At 54.9% G+C, this 17,455-nt stretch overlaps 1 protein-coding gene across 1 annotated transcript in view; it reads left to right on the forward strand.

The window, feature by feature from the left end:
• Positions 1-17,455, forward strand: part of KIT (KIT proto-oncogene, receptor tyrosine kinase) — a 64,195-nt gene that overhangs the window by 17,315 nt on the left and 29,425 nt on the right. The window contains exons 4-7 of the mRNA XM_040967093.1: positions 8,735-9,004; positions 10,924-11,205; positions 12,835-12,971; positions 16,036-16,207. Of these exons, the coding sequence (XP_040823027.1) occupies positions 8,735-9,004; positions 10,924-11,205; positions 12,835-12,971; positions 16,036-16,207 (861 nt within the window). The remainder of the gene's footprint in view (positions 1-8,734; positions 9,005-10,923; positions 11,206-12,834; positions 12,972-16,035; positions 16,208-17,455) is intronic.

The raw sequence follows: 17,455 nt of genomic DNA on the forward strand, positions 1-17,455 counted from the left end.
CCTGGCTTCACCTGGCCCAGCCCTGGGTATTGTGGCTATGAGTGAACCAGCAGATGGAAAATCTCTCTCTCTCCAACCCTCTTCATTCCCCATGGGATGTGTGTGAGGGCCGCAGAGGCTGCCTGCATTGCTCCTGTCACAGTCAAGAAAAGTGCAGGCACCGCAGGAAAGGGGCCCTGGTGCAGGTGATTTTAGCACTGCATGCTGGGCCCTGTGGTCAGGCAGAGAATAGCAGAGGTGGGGAGGGCAGTCCTCTGGGCAAGGGTGGCCAGGACCCAAACCACAGGTGAGTCTCCTCCACCCATAGGCTCACACGGAGGCCAGCAGGTGGGGAGTGTGACACCCACTTGCGGGACCCTGGGCTCCAGGCGGCCACAGGTAGTTTCCTGACAAAGATAGGCCCCCGAGGTGGGGCCTTAAAATAGCATTTGCACCTAGCTGGCCCCACCTCGCAGCCCACAGCGGGCTCCTGTCTGTGACCCCAGATGGGGCAGCTGTTGCAAGTCAGCCTGGAGCCTTCCTTCCACCACTCTGAACATCCTCTCCCGCCACCCAGCAGCCCAGCAGCCCTGCAACCCAGCTCTGTCCTCCTGCAGGGCTGAGGTGCCCTGCCCAGGCCCCTCAGGTTGATGCCCCTGGCCTGGCCAAGCTGCCAGCTTGGTGGCACCAGAGCTGGTGCAGCCATGAGCAGGGAGTTCCAGGGTGCCCCTCCTCACTGTCACTGTCCCATTCTCTGTTGCTGCTCTCTGAAACCTCATGGGATGCCCCGTCTCCCCGTCATGGAACCCCAAAGCAGGACCATCCTCCCTGGGCCCAGCCCTGCCCCACACTGACCTGGTGAGTGGCTGTGTCTCCTGGCTGCCCCCACCTTGGAAGGCAGGTCAGGTCGCATCGATGCCCTGTTCTGTGTGGCACCCCTAAGGGCAGATGTATGCCAGTGCTCATGGGGAGGCGCTGCCACCACCTGCTGGCCTGCCCACCCCTTCCCTCTGCCCCAGAGTCCCCTGCGACTCTGACTCTGGGCAGCCACTTTGCTGATCCTGCTTGGTGGCTCTTGTATCCCTTGTTGCTGAAGCATGAGCTTGCTGGACCGGGAGAGGCTGTAAGCCAAGGGTGCCGTGTCTGTGATTGGGCATGGCTGGACCGACCTGGAAGTGGATGTGCATCAGGAACTGTCTGTCAAAGCATGGTGCCGCGAGGAAGTCTTGGCGCTTTTGTGATTTTTAAGCTGGCTCCCAACTGGCGAATCCTTGAACAGGGATTATTGAAAGATTTTTTTTTTTTAAAGATCAATGTATTTTTATTGGAAAGGCAGGTTAAAGAGAAAAGGAGATTCAGAGGGAAAGATCTTCCATCCACTGGTTCACTCTGGCCTCAACAGCTGGAGCTGAGCTGACCCAAAGCTAGGAGCCAGGAACTTCCTCCAGGTCTCCCATGTGGGCACAGGGTCCCAAGGCTTTGGGCCGTCCTCGACTGCTTTCCCAGGCCACAAGCAGGGAGCCGGATGGGAAGTGGAGCTGCCAGGATATGAACTGGTGCCTACATGGGATCCTGATACATGCAAGAAGAGGATTTAGCCACTGTGCCAACACACCAGGCCGTGTTGGCAGGTTTTGAAACTGTAAGCTGTCCTGAATATTTAAACAGCTTTGGAGTGTCTCCCAAGTATCCCGGACAGTACTGACGCCTCACGTGCAGTTAGAACATTTCTGTGTTTTGTAAGTCTGATTTATTTGAAATGCAGAATGAGTGAGAGACAGGGAGCGCGCCTCCATCTGCTGGTTCATTCCTCACATGCCTGCAACAGCCAGGGCGTGGCCGAGCTGACGGCAGAGCCAGGGACCCCACTCAGGTCTCCACGCTCCTGGTTGGCACCCACATGTATGGGCCCTCAGCTGGATTGGAAGTAGAGCAGCTGGGACTCGAACCTTTGCCCATGTGGAATGCTGGCGTTGCAGGTGGTGACTCCAGCAACTCCAGCCTTTATTTTTTTACTGTTTGAAAGCCGAAGTTGCATTGGAGAAAGCAGTGGGTTTACCTTTCTGGCCCTGTGTGCAAGTTTTCAGTTCAAACCTTGCCTGGCAGTGTGGCGATGGCATCGGCTAGTTGCTGGTTGCTGGCCTGGAATCTGACCCTGAGTTGACTGGGATCACGAGTTGTACTCGGTTAGAACTTTAATCTCTCTCTCACAGGATCAAAGGTATGAGGGCACTTTGGAAAGTTCCCCGAAGATGAAATTTCAAAATACAGGCTTAATTTCCTACCACAAGCTCCATCCAAGATAGTTGATGAAGTTTGAAACCAGGCATTCATTCCATCCTTCAAGAATCGACTGTGCTGGGCCGGTTGTGGCACGGCATGGAAAGCTACTGCCTGCGACACCAGCCTCCAGTATAGGCGCTGGTTCAAGTCCTGGCTGCCCCACTGCCCAGCCGGCTCCCTCCTCATGTGCCTGGGAAAGCAATGAAGCATGGCTCAGGTGTTTAGCCCTGCCACCCATGTGGGAGACCTGGATAAAGCTGGCTGCTGGCTTTGGCCAAACCAGCAGGCGGGAAAACTTGTGTCTCTAACTTTTCTTTCAAATAAGCAAACTAATATATATATACTTTTAGATTTATTTATTTTTATTACAAAGTCAGATATATAGAAAGGAGGAGAAATAGAGAAGATCTTTTGTCTGATGATTCACTCCTCAAGTGAGCGCAATGGCCGGTGCTGTGCAAATCTGAAGCCAGGAGCCAGGAGCTTCTTCCAGGTCTCCCATGCGGGTGCAGGGTCCCAAGGCTTTGGGCTGTCCTTGACTGCCTTCCCAGGCCATAGGCAGGGAGCTGGATGGGAAGTGGAACTGCCAGGATTGGAACAGGCACCCATATGGGATCCCGGTGCTTTCAAGATGAGGACTTTAGCCGCTAGACCACGGTGCCCGGGACCGAAAGCAAACTAATATTTAAAAAAAAAGATGGTTGAATCTCCCTTAGCCCCACCAATCCCCAGGTCTTGGCTTTCTAAGCCTCCTGGGTGGCCAGGACCCCCTTCTGTTTTTGGTTCGCTGGAGCTTATCTCCATGGGAATGCAAGAAGGTAGCGGGGAGAGAGAAGGGTGAGGATGCAGGGTTTACTGTTTTGAATCGGCAGCGGTGGTTAAGCAGGGTGGGAGCCGCTCTGGTTCCACGGCTGTTCCTCTAGTTCATCTTTCCCAAAGTCAGAGCAGCGCTCCCGAGGCGGGCCTCCGCCGGCCGTGGGGCAGCTTGCTTCCTGATGGCTGTCCAGCACGGGAAGGCTTTGGCAACGACTTCTACTGGCAAGGCAGCCCTGCAGTTTTAGGCATAAGGGAAGGGCGCCCGGGCCTCCTGCACCCCGGCAGGACAGGGGGTGGCCACTTGACTGGCTGTTGAGGCCAAAACGATAGGCAGGGCCCCCCAGTGGTCTTAGGTGGCCTCTTTTTTTTTTTTTTTCTTTAAGTAGGTATGTCTTGAATGTCTTGTCTTTGCTTGAAAAAAACAAATGGACAAGTGGCTTTTACTTTGTCAGGTGGCTCCATGTTTTCATTGTTTTTGTTAAAGGTTTGTTTGAAAGGCAGAACTGGAGACACAGAGAGCTTCCATCCACTGCTTCATTCTTGCATTGTCTCCAGCCACCAGGGCTGGGCGGGCGAGAGGCAGGAGCTCCATCCGACTCACACCTGCGTGCCTGGGCCCAAGGACTTGGACCATCTTCCCTTTTCTCAGACCTTAGCAGGGAGTTGGATGACGTGGAGCAGTGTTCGAACTGGTGCCCGTGTGGGATGCTGGTGTTGTGGGGGTGGCTTTGCAACATCACAGTGCCAGGCCGTTCTGCAGTTCTAAGCCCCCTCCTTGTCCTGGACCACACAGTAGGCTTGGCGCTTGCTGAGTCTGAGCGCTTGTGAATGGAGGGCCTCTGTCCTCTCCCAGGGTCAGGGTAGAGTTGCTGCCACCCGCAGTCAGCACGCACCCCGTGTGCACACACTCGCCTCTTTTCTGTCTGCTAATGTGGACCTCATGCGTGACTTTGCAGGGGTGCGGAAGGAGGTGTCAGGTCAACTCAGACACAGGACTGGTGGGGTGGGAACATGTGAGTGAGTTGGCTGAGCGATGAACTGGACAATGATGCTTCTAAAGGCTGCTCGCTTTAGAAGTGCCGGGGCAGTGGCTGGTCTTGGGGATGGGCCCCGCTGCTGAAGGGCGCTGATTGCCAGCAGCCCCGAAGACCTCCTGCCGGGGCCCTAGGGACTGGATCCTGCAGGTGACTAGGGGGCATCCTAGGCTTTTGTGGGGCCCTGGATGAGTTCCTGTAAAATAGATATAACATACCATGTAGGGTTTTAAAGATCTGTTGATGCGAGGAAGAGAGAACGAGCCACCAGCCTCTGCTGGTCCACTCCCTAGCACCCTAAGGGACCCCCAGGCCAGGAGATGGGGGGGAGTGGAGCCGTCCACAGGTGTGCCGACCCTGGACCAGACCTTATTTGCTGAAGTGGACCAGATGCAGGCCCAGGCCGTGGCATTCAGTACACGTACCATGTTCTGCACCCTCCTCCGTGACCCACTTCTAGAACCTTCTTTGCCCATCCCAGACTGAAGCCACTCGTGGATCGGTGCTTCTTCTGGCCCTTCTCCTCCCAGCCCCGGGTCAGCTGCAGGGATCAGCCGTCTCCAGGCTGCCACATGAAGGCCGCCCTCCCGCGTGTGTGTGTGTGACGGGTGCATGAATGTACACGTGGGCTGAGGTCGGATCTCATACTGCCAGCGAGTGCCCAGGCTGATGAGCGGGGAAGAGGACGGTGCCTCCCCATCAGGGCAGCCTTCAGTCCTGGAGAGCGAGGGCTGGCTTCCGAGGGTGCAGTGTTTATTTCCACCTCCCGGGGATCCCAGCCCAGAGTTTATTATTATAGGAGGTGGGGCCCAGAGCAATGGGTTTTGCCGTCTTCTCTCTCCTATTTTTTTTAACATGTGTCGAGGGAAGGGAAAACGTATTTTCCATCCTGTTCGCCCTGGCCGCACATAATTAGGGAAATCCACTCTCAAAGGCAAAAGCCGCGGTGGGCAGAAAACACAGAGCCGATGTGTGCTCGCTCTTTGGGGGACACATTCAAGATATGCCATCATGTCAGAGCATTCAAAGCCCGGTTGGAGTACCTCTTATCAATGTTACTCCCAAATGAATCTCTATTTATAAAACAACAACCCCCATGAGTCTCATTTGTTTATTGAAGGTATAAGACCATTGCAGCGGAGCGGGCACTGGGGACAGCTTTCTGCATCCACGGACTGAAGGGGACAAGCACCTTGGGGCCCCCAGACCTTGGTGTGGGCATAGCTTGGGGAGTGAGGGGGACACGGGTTAGGATGAGCTGTGGCTGCGTGGTGGGCGTTGGCCAGCACAGGTGCCACCGCCCCGGGTCTACAGAAAGCACCTTCCGTGGGAGGCTGTGCACACGGGGCGGCGGAGGGTTGATGGGGTCCTGGGTGTGGCACGGATGGTGACAAAGAGCTGGAAATCAGTGCCGTGAAAATGCTGTTTGGTTGTGTGTGGTCAGTGTTAGCCCTGCCACCCCTGCTCCGGGAGAGAGGGTGGGGTTGTTGGCAAGGTGGTGTGGGAGCAGGCACACAGTGTGGCGGTTAACCCACTGCTCGGGCCTGCCAAGCCCTTAGCAGGCTGCCTGGGTTCAGTCCCCTCTCTGCCCATGTGCAGCTTGGGGGGCAGTGGGTGGGGCGCCAGTTCTTGAGTCCCTGCCACCCACGGGGAGGTTGGATTGCGCTCCAGGCTCTTGATTTTAGTGTGGTTGAGACCTGGCCACTGTGAGCCTTGGGCAGTGAACCCGGAGACAGATCGCTGTCTCTCTGACTTCAATTTAAAAAAAAAAAATTAAAAAGATTTATTTGTTCCCCCAAATGGCTGCCGCTGCCATGGCCAGCACTGGGCCAGGCCGTTCCCACGAGCTTCATCCAGGTCTTCACGTAGGTGCAGGGGTCCAAGCACTTGGGCCAGCTGCCGCTGCTTTTCCTTGCACATTCACAGCAAGCTTGAGAGGGGAAGTGGAGCAGCAGGGATTTGAACTGGCACCCATAGGGAATGCTGGTGCTGCAGACTGAGGCTCACCCTCTGTGCCACAGCACTAATCCATCTCAATTCTAAAAATAATTCAGAGTTGAGGGGGTGGCCAGGGGCTGCCAGGGGAATCTTCCTGCAGATCAGGGTCCCTCTCAGGCTGGGCCGATGTCTGCAGGAGTGGAAGGGGCTGGAGTCCTGGGGGCCAGCCGGGGGCTCTTCCTTCCTGCAGAGCCAGTGGGGCTATGGGACCCCCTCACACTGATGGGAAGTGGGCGAGTCGGGGCTGGCTGGCCGTGGTGATAAGCAGCTCTGTGTGTGGAGTGTGGGGTACGGGGCCACGTCTGCGACAGTGAGCAAGGAAGATAAGTGCCCTGAAAATCGTGCTGTGTTTTTCGGCAGGGGCTCTCACACTTGGAGGACTCTAGCACGCACGGCTTTTGCATCTTGTGCACTGTGTAAGCATCTGCCTGTAGCCTTTCCCACTCTTGTGTTTTGAAGTGCCCTTATCAGTACAGCTCACAGCTGTTTTAATTTTTTTTTTCCTTTGGAGATTTATTCGTTTACTTAAAAGGCAGAGTTAGAGCTTCCATCTGCTGGTTCAGCCCCTCAAATTGGCACAGTGATCAGAGCTGAGTTGGACTGAAGCCTGGAGCCAGGAGCCAGGAGCTTCCTCCCGGTCTCCCACGGGGGTGCAAGGGCTCAAGAACTTGGGCCATCCGCTGCTTTCCCAGGCACATGAGCAGGGAGCTGGATGGGAACTGGAGCATCCAGGATTGAAACTGGTGCCCAGCTGGAAGCTGGTGCCACAGGCGATGGCTCTGCCCGCTATGCCACAGTGCCAGCCCCTCTCCTTTGGTGGAAGGTCTGGTCGTTGAGACATGGATACCAATGTCTGTTGCTGCCGTGTGGTGCTGCGTGGCCCTTGCAGACACGGGGAGTCCCCTGCGTCCCTGTGCATCACCCTGCTGGCTGGAGCTCAGGCACCTGCTGTGGTACCATTGGCCTTGCACTTGTCCCTCACACATCAAGGCTGCTTTTGATCTGAGGTGTGCTGTTAACACTGCTGATGAGGGGTGGGGCGTGTGTGTGGTGGTAAACAGGAAGTGTGGGAAGAGAGCTGAGCCTCACGCATTCCTGCAGGACTCTGCAGCAGCTGCCCACCGACACCTCCTCTGTGCCAACACTCCCCTATGCTCTGCTCGCCGGCTCTTCAGGCTTGTACACCTGTAGCTGTGACCCTGGAGCGTGTCTGCACTGAGCCGTCCACCTGCTGGGTCTGGCTGAGCTCCCCACTCAGCTCAGAAGCACCCCACTGCCCTGCGCCTTCCACAGCTCCCTTACTCCACGGGATGCTCAGAGCCCTCCATTTGCTGCCACAAGCAGTGTCTCCAGGAGCCACTAGGCTACAGGAAAGACCCTCAGTTCCCACCCTGGCTCATCCCTGCCCCCATGTCCCCCTGCTCCTGGCTACCTCCTGTCCGCCGAGGGCTCAGGCTGACCTTGTTTCCTGCCTCACATGTGCATGGCCAGTACCCAGCAGCCGTCCCCTCCACTGTCCACGGAAGTGACTTGGAGCAGCCTTCCCCAGGGACCTTTGCTGCCCGCGCCTGGGTTGTCTGCATCCTTGGACAGTGTGGACATGTGCTGTGTCTTTGCGTTTTTTCAGCTCCTGGCCACAGTTCTTGTCTCTACTGCCTGCCGGCCAGTGCCTTCCTGTCATCCCCTTGTGTCCCCTGGAGTCTCTGCTGCTTGCTGCGCCTGGCACGTGTCCACAGGAAAACCTACAGTGGGTCCCTGTGATCGCCAGATGCCATTCCGAGGTTCACACCGTGTCCCCCCAAGACAGTGTCACCCCCTCCCCTTCCCCACCGGGAGCTCTGCCTGCAGCCAGGCTTGTTTCTTTACAGCTGCCCTGGCGTCCCGTGTCAGCCCTCTCCCCTCCCCGGCCTGGTCCAGCTTCAGCTCACCTTGCCTGTTCTTCAGCTCAGCGCTGAATCTCCCAGCCAGCATTCCCCACTGTGGCGCCTCAGCAGGTCACTGTTCAGACTCTGGAGAGCAGATCGGTTCTGCGTGTCACCCACACGTGGCGTGATGTCCTTGTGGGCCAGACTGCAGCGTGGGGATGTTGTGAATGAATGAACAAGTGACTGTCAGAGGTGTGTTTCCTGAGGCCCCGGCTTTGCGTTCAGGGGTCTGAAGTTTGCGTCTCTCTTCCACCTGACTGCCCTCGGGGCACCTCACAGTCTGATCTTGAACGACACTCCTGGCTGGTGGTTGGGTTGAGCAGGCCATGCAGTGTAGTGTAAGGATGGGTACAAAGCAACTGTGGCTCCACGGCTGGGGCCACACACGCCGGGGGTGTCATGATCGGATCCTGCCGAGTGTCGCCGTGCCAGGGCTGCAGCGGGGCTGGCACTGAGATAACCCACGGTGAGCCCTGGCGCCCCACCTCAGCCTTGCCAGCGTGACTCCTGGCTGAGTGGCGAGTTTGCTGAAAATGACGGAATTTTGCAAATGGTCTCAAGAAGCTTGAGACACGCTCTCTTTCTAGCCATAAACAGGGCGGCCTGGTCCTATTTTTGTGGTAGAGTACACAGACGATGGGACTCGGTGTTGGAAGAGATGCTTTTCGCTCGTACTCACAGGCCCCTTGTTCTTGGCAGGCACGTCGCAGCCATCTGCGAGTCCGGGGCGACTGGCTCCCCCCGCCATCCAGCCTGCGGAAGCCGAGCTCGTCCTGGACGCCGGCGAGCAGCTCTCGCTCACGTGTGCCGATCTCGGCTTCGTCAAGTGGACTTTTGAGAGTCTGGGCCAGCAAAGTGAACACAGGAACTCGCACTGGGTCCGGGAGAAAGCAGAGGCCGCCCACACAGGGCAGTACACCTGCACCAACGCAGACGGCCTGAGCAGTTCCATTTATGTGTTTGTCAGAGGTGAGTGTGACACGTGTGTGCAAGACCCGTAGACAGTCTGTTCCCCCACTGGTCCTGGTGCTTGAGTGTCAGCAACGCCCTGGGGACCAGCGCAGGGCAGCACTCCGAAGGGCATGGCCCACTCCTTAGGAGTGAATGCTAGAAAAAAATCACTCGATGGGCTGCCACCACCCCCGTACCCCAACACCCACCCGCCACTGCCACAGGCTGATGGCCACGCCTACCTGCCTGGGGTGAACCTGCTGGCCCTTTCCTGGTCGGGTTTGTCTGGCCTTGCGTGGGCAGCAGAACGGAGGAGGGTGTCGATAGCCACAGCTGGGTTCTGGGCAGCAGCTCTGTAGCCACAGAGAACTGGCCAGGCAGTAGTGTTCTGCTTGCAGTGGGTGCATGTCCCCCAAGAATGCGAGGGGACCTGCCAGGTGGGCCCCAACACTGTCCTCTTGACCCCCATGGTCTCCAGATGGTAGGCACACTCAAAGGTGGCTTCAGCATAAATCCCACCTCTCCAGCTGTGGCATCTCCACTCTGGGGAGGAGGCAGCCATGCCAGGTGGGCACGGAACTTGAAGCTTGGTCCTGGCCTGTGTGAATCAGGGTACCTGGGGGCTAGGCCTGGCGGTGTGTCCCCTCGTGCTCACAAGGAAGGCACCTGCCATCTGTTCTGACACTGACAAGTCCCCACTCCATGCATCTGGAATACCTTGGTTTGCAGAGGTGCCCACCACACATTTGCATTTGGTGTGCAGACAGAGGTGTGCTGCCGCCTTGCATGCAGTTCCCTGCTGGAGCAAAGTGTCTGGAGCCGCACACCTCACTGCAGCTGCTGGGGTGTCACCTGTTATAAAGCAGCGAGTGCTCTAACAACAGGTGCTCTTGAGGGAGAAGAGCAAGTGACAGCAAGGAGAAGCTTGAGCGATCTTCCACCTGCTGGCTCACTCCCCAAATGGGTCCAACGGGCTGGGCCAGGCCATGCCAGGAGCTTCTGCCAGGTCTCCCATGTGGGTGTCAGGAGTCAAAGCTGTTGGGCTGTGCTTCTTTGGGCGCTGGATGGGAAGTGGAGCAGCTGAGACACGAAGCGGGTTGCCTGTTGATGATAGTGCCCTGATCTTGGGATGCTGCAGGCTTCACTTTGCTATCACACTGGGTTTGTGTGAGCAAACCATTTGTGGGCCTTGCCATTTTAGGGGTGCTGCATTTTGCAGATTTCATCCCAAATCCAAAAACCTGATATCTGAACTGGCTTAAATCTGAAACTTTTTGAGCAGCATTTTGGCCTTCTGAAAGTGTCAGATCTGGGAACATTTGATATTTTAAGCAATTATTATTTTATTTGAAAAACAAGTAGAGATGTTTCCATCTGCGGGTTCCCTCCACTGAGGGCTGTGACAGCAGGGGTGAGACCAGGCCAAACCCAGAGCCTGTCTTTTGAGCTATGTGGATTAAAGGGGCCCGGGCACGTGGGCCACCACCCTCTACCTGCGGTGGTGCGTTGGCAGGGAGCTGGGCCACACGGGGAACAGCCAGACTTGAACCTGCACCTGTGTGAGATGCTGAGAATCAGGCGGGGGTTTAGTGGACCACAGTGCTGGCCCAGTGTTGGGGTGAGTTAGGCTGGAATGGCTGCATATTCCTGTAAACTCGCTCAGCTGTGAAACACTTCCCAGTGTCGCACTAGTGGCTTCTCCACCGCCTGCACCTGTCACACAGGTGTGTCTGGAACATTCAATAAGATAAAAAATGGGTACCAGCCCCTGCTGAGTGCCCGGCACGTGGAAGTCTGCACATTACCTCTTACCAGTTCTGCACAGACCAGTCCTGCCTCTGGCTGCACGGGTGGGGCTGGTCCCTGGTCGCTGACCCTTTAGGGACCCTGGACGTCAGGGTGGCCACGGGGACCACTAACACTCCATGTGTTTGTAGATCCCAAGCAGCTCTTTCTCGTCGGCCTCCCCCTGTACGGCAGAGAAGACTCGGACACACTGGTCCGCTGTCCCCTGACGGACCCGCTCGTGAACAACTACTCCCTCAAGGAGTGTGACGGGAAGCCCCTCCCCAGGGATCTGACCTTCGCCACGGACCCCAAGGCCGGCGTCACCATCAGGAACGTGAAGCGTGCCTACCACCGGCTGTGTGTGCGCTGCACTGCAGTGCGGGAGGGCGTGACCGTGCAGTCTGACAAGTTCATCCTCAAAGTGAGAGCAGGTGCGGCCTCTTCTTCCCTCCTCCCCTCCCTCCTTCCATCCTTGCCCTCCCTCCTTCCATCCTTGCCCTCCCTTCTCCCTTCCCTCCTTCCATCCTTGCGCTCCCTTCTCCCCTCTCTCCCTCCCTCTTTCCCTCCCTTCCCCCCCCACCTTCCTCCCTCCTTCCCTTCCTCCCCCTGTCCGTCTCTCTCCTCCCTTTCTGTCTTTATCCCTCACTCCCTCTCTTCTCTCCCCTTCTTCCCTCTCTCCCTTCTCCCCTGCCTCTCTTCCTCCCTCCTTCTCTGTCCCTGCTCCTTCTTCACCCTTTCCCAATCTCTTTTCCTCTGTCCCTCTCGCCGCCTCTCTCCCTCTCTGGCCCCCTCTCTCACCCCCCCATGGTCTCCCCAATTGTAGCCCAGTGTGCCCAGCTTCACCATCACTCTGTTGCTGGGGTCTTCTCCCTCTGGCAGGTGGGTCTGGCCTGGGCCGTGCTGGGGACAGTCTCCCTGATGCTGGCCTGGGCCGTGCTGGGGACAGTCTCCCTGATGCTGGCCTGGGCCGTGCTGGGGACAGTCTCCCTGATGCTGGCTTGGGTTGCTCCAATTCCTCGCTGCGTCAAGTGCTCCTTCTCAGAGACTCCGCTGGGAACCTTTAATCCGCTGTTGGCCAAGATTCCTCTCCAGGCCACTCATTCTTTCACTCACTGTGTCGCATGCAAGCCACCGTGCTCTCCAACTGATTTTGATTGTAGTTTTAATGCATCCTCAAGCCAGTCAAGACCTGAACTGAACCATGAACTGTCATTCCTGTGGCAGTGTGGAGCAGTTGTAGGGGCTGGAAGGTAATCGGTTTTGTGTCTCTGAGGGTATCTAACTGAATACCGGCTGACATTCAGCTGTTGAGATTTTGTTATTTTTTAAATTAAGGCTTTTGAAAAAGTGTGCTCATTGACATTAGGGGGGAGATGGGCTTGTTTAAAACCTGGGTCTTGTTTTTGCCATGCCTGAGAGAGGGTCGCCTTGGTGAGGGCACGTCATCCTGCGTGGTCACATCCTTGTGAAACCATCAAGGTCAAGGTTGTCAGAAGTAAAGAAGCAAGCTGTTCCTAGAGGAAGGGAGAAGAGGGGGCGTCCGAGAGAGAGAGAGAGAGAGAGCGAGCGAGAGAGAGAGAGAGCGAGAGCGAGCTAGCTCTTCCACTTGCTGTGGACTCCCTGAATGGCTATACAATGACTGGGTTGAGTCAGGCCGAAGCCAGGAGCTTGGTTCTGGCCCCCTAGGTGGGTGCAGGTGCCCAAGGACTTGGGCCATTTCCAGCTGCTTTCCCAAGATGTTAGCAGGAAGCTAGGTCGGAAGTGGAGCAGTCAGGACATGAAGGGTGCTGTGATGGGATGTGGGCCACAATGCCAACCCCTTCTTGTCTCGGGAAAATGTTTTCCCAGAAGTGCTGGATTCTCACAGTAGCTGTTTCAGTTTGTTTGAAGGATGCCCACTGATGGGTTCACATACCCAAGGGGTAATTGTAGGTTGGTATCCCATGCTTTTTGTAAGAGATGGCAGGGTAAGCTGTAGACGGTTGGAGAAAAGAGTTCAGTTAGAACTGCGTGCTGTCTTGGAACGGGCTGTGTGAAGGCCACCTCTCTTCTCGTCGCAGCCATCAAAGCCATACCTGTGGTGTCCGTGTCCAAAACGAGCTATCTGCTTCGAGAAGGGGAGGAGTTCACCGTGACCTGCACCATCAAGGACGTGTCCACGTCCGTGGGATCCACGTGGGTGAAGGAGAACGGCCAGGTGAGTGCCTGCTGTGCTGCGTGGGGGCTTTCGGCCTTTTGCTCTGTAAGGGTCTGTCCGGGGGCACCTGCAGCCTGCCCCACGTGGGCAGGTGGGGGCATTTGTTTAGAGCACCCCGAGGGACCTCAAGCTTTGTGTTACTCCACCAAGTTGCTTCTTTGCATGATGGATTCAGGGGGAAACTGAGTTGCTGAGTTGCTGACGTCAAGCCGTTCCTGACGCCGCCCAGGCTGGAAGCTGGAAGCTGGCACCTGAGTTTGTTTTTTTCTGTTTATATTGAAAGACAGTAAATCATCTGGGCTGTTTAACCCAAAAGCGTATGCTGTGTTTGAGAGCTGCCTCTTTTGGTGCTTGCATCTGGGCCTTCCTCCAGGCTCATCACCTGGGACTCCTTGCTAATGGTGTTCTGTTTGTTTTAGCGGCTATTAATATAATGGTTATCTTTAACCTGAAACGTGCCGACCTATTCAGGCCCTCATTCATCTAACAAACGCACATTGAATGCCTTCTGTCCGTCAGCTACCACGTTGGGCATATCTTCAATCGATTTTTGCTAGCTGTATTTGAAGGTTTCTTTGTTTTTCTCTCCTGTTACTGATAAGTAGGATCTTTAAATGATCTCCTGCCAGTTTTTCTTTGCAGTTTATTTCCATTGTCTGAACGTTTCGTGTTTTCCCCCAAGTCATCTTGACCAGCCAGCTCATTAGCTACCCCTGTGTTTTTCTTCGTGATACACGTGAGATGCTCAAACATTTGCATGGAAATCTTTTTTTTTTTTTGCATCCAATAACTTTCACTTCCATTTTTGGTGAACTTTCTGAAGTAACCCGTGTGTAGGCATCACACTGGAAAAAGAACTGCTGTGTCTTCTTTCTCATGATTCCCCACGTTGGCAGCTCCGTGCCCATTGCAAACCTTCTTTGCAAACATAAGCGTGGTGATTAGCGTCATGCACAGAGGGCCACGGCGCTGACCTGTGATGGATGAGGTCCTGTTAATGAGGTCTGCCGGTGACACAGAGAATGGCGTGTGTTCTCTGCTTGTTCTTCCGGACCAGTGGCTCGAGAAACCAGCTCCGTCTGCACAGTAGCTCCCACACGGATGCCTGGCTAACCTTACACAGTCCCATGATCCTTGGCTTTCTCAAGTTTTTGATTTCAGACAGGAGGGCCACTTGGACCGTGTGTGTGTGTGTGTGTGTGTGTGTGTGTGTGTGTGTGTGTGTGTGTGTGTGTGTGTGTGTGTGTGTGTGTGTGTGTGTGTGTGTGTGTGTGTGTGCGCGCAATGTGAAAATTAGCCTCTCTGAGACGGGAAATTAGATTGCCCCCGGGCAGTTTTGTTTGGGACCTTTTTTTCCCCAGGAGTCCCACGTGCAGTTCCCCATTAACCCACTGGCATCGCTGGATGTGCTGCCCGTGGCAGGAGCTCTTTGGGGAAATCCCAGCGTGTGCCTCCACGGGTTAAAGAGAAGCAGACCACGTGCAAGCAATATGTAATGTGTGACTTGCAGATGGGGCTCTTGGCGCCCTGCCAGGCTTTGCCCATGAATCTTTTATTGATATCCTTTGGTTTAATTTGGAGTGCTGTTAGCACTATCAAATTATTTTAAAAAATCCATCATGATATTCGATTCTGACCACTTAGGGTAAGTTTAGCCCGCAAACGAGATTTAGGGTAAAGCGACTTGAGTTGTGGGAATTGTTGCTTTGGGCATCACTGCCGTGGAGTTGACTTTGCTTTTCGGTCTCGGTTAGCTCCTCCGGGGTTTCTGAACCGCCTGGACTTTCCCTGGCTTTCCACCGTGATCTGTGCTAGCCTTTGGCTCTGCGGTGGCTGTCATGTCCCTTTGGACCTGGCTGCTTCATCCCCACCCCTCATTCGTGCTCCGTCCTGGGTTCTGGTTCAGTTCCCTGATGTGGCCCCCTGGGCTGTTGAGAGCAGTGAACAGGCAAGGTGTCAGGTCTGGGAGGCAGCGGGTTGCCTGTTCTCTGCCTTGGTACAGAGATCCATAGCACCAGGTGCCGGGAGAGGAAGCCAGTGTCCGGGTTGTCCTTCACCCAGCCAGCACGGCACGCGGCCAGCCGGCAGAGGGATTCCTGCTGGGCCACTGCTGGGACACCAGCCTTCTCCCTTTCTCATCTCTTTTCCTGTCCTTTTCTTCTCTCCCTTGTCCTTCATTTATTTATTTGTTTCCTTAGTTATTGTTATTATTTTTAATTTTATTTATTTTTTTTACTAATCACTGCATTGGAGTATTTCAGCAAGTTTATGAGCAATGGAATTGAAAAGTTAAGTTTCATTTGGTGCAGAATTCTTTGGAAATCCATGCATATAAAGTGAAATCTTTGGGGTTTCAGGATGAATGTGACACCAAAATCAACTTTTAATTTCATAGTTGTTCAGAAACTTTTTGCAGTGTCAAGATACAAATGGGCCCTTGACCGTCAGACTCATGGCCCATGTCTGTATTGTTGGCAAATGCAGAAAATTGTTTGTTGGTGCCTCATTGCGAGGCGGTGTGAGTGGGATGGGGCTACCTCAAGGGATAATACAGCCTTCCCTGCTCAGCCTTGGGGTCGGCTTGTCTGTGGGCCACCTGGTCTCTGCCACTGCCGTGGAGGTAGCCAGAACTCTGCCTGGGAAGAAGTGCAGGTTGGAGTGCTAAGTTAGCTGTAAACACGCTCATTCCATCTGTCCCTGCAAAGCGCAGGCGTTAAGCACAGCCAGGCTGCTGCCCTCAGGGGTCTCTTCCCAATTTGTGGGATGCAGGATAAAGAATACATCACAGAACTGTTCCTGTGATGTACATATGCTGACTTGGACATTTGCACTGCGACTTTGGTCAAGACGAACGTTCTTCTCCAGTGGTGAATAATGAGTGTCTCAGTACCATGCAGGGTGCCAGGCCAGCCGTGTCAGGCTGCTTCAGTATTTCCTGCTTAAGTCCTGTATTGTGAATGCTAATATGGAGATGTTAATTGCTGCTATTTTTAATTTAGGGGAGGTCCTGAATGTAAATCATATGGTAATTTTTGATTGTTTTCTTCCCCTTCCCTGAAACCAGCAGATGAAGGGCCAGGTAAAACGCAGCAGCTGGCACCAGGGCGACTTCCAGTACGAGCGCCAGGAGACGCTGACCATCAGCCCAGCGAGAGCCAGTGACTCCGGGGTGTTCACGTGTTATGCCAATAACACTTTCGGGTCCGCCAGCGTCACTACCACCTTGAAAGTCGTGGGTAAATATCACCTGCGGGAGGCAGACACGACTGTCAGCAGGGGAAAGGAAATGGCTGGGTGGCTTCCTTGGAATGCTCATGGAATGCTGAACAGACTAAGCGTTTTATTAAGAATGAGTGGAAATCATCATTGCAAGTTCTTCCCTGCCCCCTGCCGACCCCATGTGCCCCCAAGCAAAGCGGAAAGCTGTTGTCCCTGCTGCCCGTCCCCACCAGCTGAGCACCCCAGGAGCAGAGCGGAGCCCTTGTAGAATGCCCTGGTCCTGGCTGTGTGTGAGGGCCAGTTTGGCCATGACTGTGGGCGGACTCTGTATCCATGGTTAGAAGTAGCAGGTGCTTCAAGTTCTTCTCCCTGTCCTGGGTCAGGCTGCTCTGCTTTGGCTGGCCCAGGGGCTTGCCCTGATCGGAGTAAGGACTGCGTGGCTGCTTCTCCCCAGGGCATCTCACCCACTCACCCCCTCCACACTTCCTTCCATGATATCCTTCATGACAGCAGAGCAGAGCAAGCATTTGACATTTTGTGTTGTGCCAAGAACAATCGTAATTATTTCAACATGATTTCATTAGGACTTCTTTTTTCCTTTCTAGTTTTGTTTGATTTCACTCTTTTCCCTGTCTGTGTAAGGCAGCCAGAGTCCTGCTGCTCGACCCTGAATGCTGGGCTGGGAGGCACATGAAACTGCCCTGAGCCAGGAGGAAATGACCCAACAGTGTCCCCGCCGGATGAGTGGTTCCCCGCGTCTCTGCCCTGGTCGTTATCACACTTGATCTTAGCCAAAAGGCCGAGAAGCGAGTGCCCTAGTCCTTATCAGAGTGGGAACAGTCTGCCCGAGATACTGTCCTTGCCGAGCCACAGTTGGCACGCAGAACGTGTCCTGCCCAATCCATCCGTGTGGTCGTGAGCCACTTATTAATTGGGCTGGAAGGCTGTGCTTTTAAAGTATTAAACTCCATAAGCGCTCATTTGCTAAGTTGATTAGGGAGCTTGTTGATAGATCAGCTTCGGCTCCAGAAAGCAATTAGAAAGGCTCTTCTGAGCATCTTGTTGGAGGTAATCGGATTTTTTTAAAAAAAAAAATCCATTCATCAGTTTCCAAGAATTATAATCATGTGCCTGGCAAGGCGTGTGTGGCCGTGAAATCCGAATCGGATTCTGGGGTGTTGGGGTGGGAAGGGAGGGGAAAGGACCTCACAGGTGTGTGTGGGGGGGAGGTTTTCAGACACTAGAAGGGAGGGTGCAGGGAATGG

Source organism: Ochotona curzoniae, unplaced genomic scaffold (assembly GCF_017591425.1).
Source record: "Ochotona curzoniae isolate NIBS_2020 unplaced genomic scaffold, NIBS_Ocur_1.0 scaffold_4506, whole genome shotgun sequence".
Classification (NCBI taxonomy): Eukaryota; Metazoa; Chordata; class Mammalia; order Lagomorpha; family Ochotonidae; genus Ochotona; species Ochotona curzoniae.